This window comes from Echinops telfairi, unplaced genomic scaffold (assembly GCF_000313985.2).
Source record: "Echinops telfairi isolate 266 unplaced genomic scaffold, ASM31398v2 ScPeMD7_5805;HRSCAF=6673, whole genome shotgun sequence".
Taxonomy (NCBI): Eukaryota; Metazoa; Chordata; class Mammalia; order Afrosoricida; family Tenrecidae; genus Echinops; species Echinops telfairi.
In genome coordinates this window covers 2,502,589-2,506,503 of record NW_022109704.1, presented here as the reverse complement: position 1 = coordinate 2,506,503, position 3,915 = coordinate 2,502,589, and the positions used below count along the sequence as shown (strand labels likewise).

The following is a 3,915-nucleotide window of genomic DNA, read 5'->3' as shown; positions in this document are numbered from 1 at the left end:
TTCCCTTGTCCCCGGGTTTGTTAACACTACTACCTTTCCCCCCACCTCAACCTCTCTCATGTCCCCCGCAAATGTCGGTCACGTTGTTTTCTCCTCCATTTTGTTCATCCAGCCTATCTTATTTAAACAGATATGCGGAGATAATATAACATGCACAAAAACAAGACACAGCAAAACGAAGCAACAATATACAACAACAAAACAACAACCAACCTATGTCAAAAAACAAAACAAAACACAAGGGAAAAAAGCTTGTAGTTAATTCAAGGACTATTTGTTAAGATTTTTTTTAAATAAAGGTTTATTTCTGTAACAATACTTAGTGACTTACCTTTATACCGCTATTTCAAAAATCTATATAGAGAATTCCCTGAAGCAATGATATAAAAAATGGGACAAAAAATTGACTTTGGGCAGAATTATTACCATTTTATTATTCCTGCTATCTTCATCCTCCAATCTTTCTTTTATTACTACTTTTAATGACTTTTCTGTCTACCAATACATATTCTTTTCAGAAAATAATGCAAATAAGTCAGTAATAGTACCATCAGTCAAAAATCTGAAGAGTATTATTTGAGGTTTTTTTGCTATGCAGACACTATAAATTCTTTTTCTGACAGAAATAGATTATATATATTGCAATTTCCCGCAACATGGTAAACATTTCTCTGCAATGATAAATATTTTCCATGGTATCCCTTCTAATATCTATACAATATTCCATTTAAATACATACTATAACTTATCCAACCAATTCCTTCATTTTATATTTACTGTTTCTAATTGTTAACTATTATAATAGCAATAATCACAACAGTGCTTGGGAGAGTAGATTCTAAAACTAAATCTCAAGGTTCATGTCCTAGAACTGTCACTTATGAACTTTGGATCCTAGGGTAAGTTGTACTTTTTTAACCCTATGCTTCAGTAAATGAATTAAAGTGTGTAAAGGTCTTAGTTGTGTTAGTTTTGTAGCCTTAATACATTGCTCACGTTACCATCTTAACCTAGGATCATTTTTGACAATACTATTGGGGGAATGGGGGGATTAAGATGGGCTAAAACAACAACTCATCATTTTAAAACAAGTAAGTAGGTAGGTAAGATATTACCTATTCTTCTAGGCATTTCTACAACCCACCTCCTTTCTAAAATAGTTCCTAATCTTTAATAATCAAATGATATTTCAATACACTCAAATACACAGCACTGTATTTGTTCCTCTTCTTAAAAGTTGGCATGCTCCTATCTTGTATTCTACAGTCTCATGTTGCTTACCATATACGATACATTCTGTGCAATAGGCACTATGTAATTCAGATGTTATGCAAACACTATTTTATAATCTGGTCCTGCTTTTTCTCTAAGCATCTCAAGATTAATTCCTTAGCAGTGATTGTCAATGTGCTCAAAGGAATTCACTTTTGGGCTTTGTAGACCCTCAACCTACATTATTAGTAATTTCTACATTTCTGATATAAGGCTTCTTCATATTTTGCTAGCCCTATAGGTTTTGGTGAAGCTAATCCTTGAAAACAGCTTGGATAAGATTATCTTTACTTTTGAGGACTGTCAAGATTGTTGAGTGCAATCTGCCTAAATGTCAAGCAAGAACATTCATGGACTTTCTCCCTTCAAGCTGTTTAATAACCTTTGTTTCACTTCTAAATCCATACTTCTCCTTTACCTCTTGCTACTGAAATCCTAGCATTGGTATTGTCTTGTTTGGGAGCCAGGATGCACATTTCAGGTTAGTATGCAAAAAAAAATAGTAAACAGGGAAATATCACTTTAACACACAAGATAATGCACGATACACAAAATTGGATGTGGCTGCCTACAAGTTAAAATATAAACACTGTTATACAGCAAGTACAGTATATACATAAGCCAGTAAGATTAGCATTTGTTATGGTCATCAAGACATACATATTACAGGTTTTATATATATACTACACTATTATATGCCAGGCAGCACCACTGCTTTATACACTACAGATATGAGATACCTATGTGTGGAAAGCTATTATGTTCCCTATGTTTGGTTACAGCCCCTAAATCTTGTTCTCCAATCAAGATTTCCAAACTCTATTTTAATCCTATGGGACCACAAATATACATGTAGTTGGACTTTGCCCAAACAAGTATTATGGGACACATGACTATATTTATGTGTATAAGGATTATTCTGCCTGAACACATGAAATTTAGAGACATGCACTATATCTGATCTTTTTTATAGATTGATTTACGTCCTCCCCGCAAAAGATGTGTTTCAGTCCAAATCCCTAGTACTTGTGAATATGACCTTATTTGGGAATAGTGTCTTTGCAGATTTAAATAGTTAACATGAGGTCATACTGTAGTAGTGTGGGCTCTAATTCAAATTAATACCTATAAGAAAAGGAAATGAAAAAGACAGCAAGACCAATAGGGAGAACACTACCTAAAGAGAAATGCAGACATTAGAATGGTGCATCTATAAATCAAGGAACACCAAGGATTGCCAGCCATCCCCAAACTCCTGCAGAGCCTTCAGAAGGAATCAACACAGATGTCGCTCTAATTTGGGGCAGGTAGCTCCCAGAACCATGAAATAAATTTCTATTGTTCTATGCCTCGCAGTTGTGGTACTTTGCTACAACAACCCTAGTAAACTAATACAGTATCCTCCTGGCAATTCCACAATGCTTTTACTCAGGCTAAGTAGGTATTTGATACTTTGGGAACTAATTGGACTCCACATTCAAAAGCAAACAACTTAGCAATTATGGAGAGAAGAAAACCTTTAGCACTCAGTCTTCCACAAATTCAAAAAAGTAGCCTACCAAAAGAGTTGAGAATGCAAACACAAAGTTTAATAAAGGCTGCAAGTAGTTTCCTCAGCAAATATATAATCTCAGGCTTTGCCATGGTCCTTTACCTTTGTTTTGTTTTTAACTTAAGAGAAACTTAGAACTTCATTTATTTAAAAAATTCACATCCAAAAAGAAGGCACAGCTATATGACAACAGTAGAATAAGCAACGGTGTAAGAGTAGGGTAAGGAATAGCTAAGCAGCATGATATTGGTTTACAAGAGGTGATCTTAATACCCACGCTCACCCTGGTCGCCGCTTAATAGCCCTCTGGACAATGGTTCCTCCACCTTGAATTCCAGACCCAGAGTTTCCAGAGGCAATGGATGGTCCCAGTGATGGTACATCTGAAGTCATTTCTGTCGGACAAAATAGACAATTTTTTTTTAAGGGCCTTGCGTATCACTACAAAATCTAAAGAGGTTTGTGCTATGGGTAAAATCTTTAATTGTTTGCTAGAAAACCCAAATGTTCAGAGTCAGGTTTATCTTTTTGAATTCTTACATTGCCAAAAGACTTCCCCTAATTCAGTTTCCCCTCTCCCACTTCATAGAGTTTTGAAAAGGGGGTACTGTCATTTGAAACTTTCACTTTTATAGGAACAGAAAGGCTCACCCCTTTCTCTAATGGCACAGGTGGGAGGTTCGAACTCGACGTGGTGTCCTTGCAGTTAGCAGGACAAATGTAACCCGCTATGCTACCAAGGCTGCGACTTTCACTTTTAAAAGCTTTTAACAGTGATGTAATACTAATTTAATTTAAAACACACATCTAACATATGTTTATGCATTTTATTCATACAATAAATATTTATAATATCTCCTTTTATCTATTTTATTTGGAAAATTAAAAAATTAAAAAGTACCAAAATTCCACTAGAAAATTATATAGAATACAACAAAATCACTCCATGTCTTCCTTTTCTATCCCCACACTCCTCCCCTCTTCCAATTTAGTCCATCCCTCAGGGTTAACTACTGTTAAACGCTGAATACATCTTATCTTATATTTTTTTCCTGTTTATATGCAATCACCTCTATAATAAAAAATCAGCA

The 3,915-nt window shown here is 35.0% G+C and overlaps 1 protein-coding gene across 4 annotated transcripts in view; it reads right to left on the bottom strand.

The window, feature by feature from the left end:
- ARNT (aryl hydrocarbon receptor nuclear translocator) overlaps positions 1-3,915 on the bottom strand; it is a 90,663-nt gene that overhangs the window by 54,278 nt on the left and 32,470 nt on the right. For all 4 annotated transcript variants that reach the window (XM_045295655.1, XM_045295656.1, XM_045295657.1 and 1 more), the window contains exon 2: positions 3,108-3,219. In XM_045295655.1, coding sequence (XP_045151590.1) covers positions 3,108-3,219 — 112 coding nt within the window. The remainder of the gene's footprint in view (positions 1-3,107; positions 3,220-3,915) is intronic.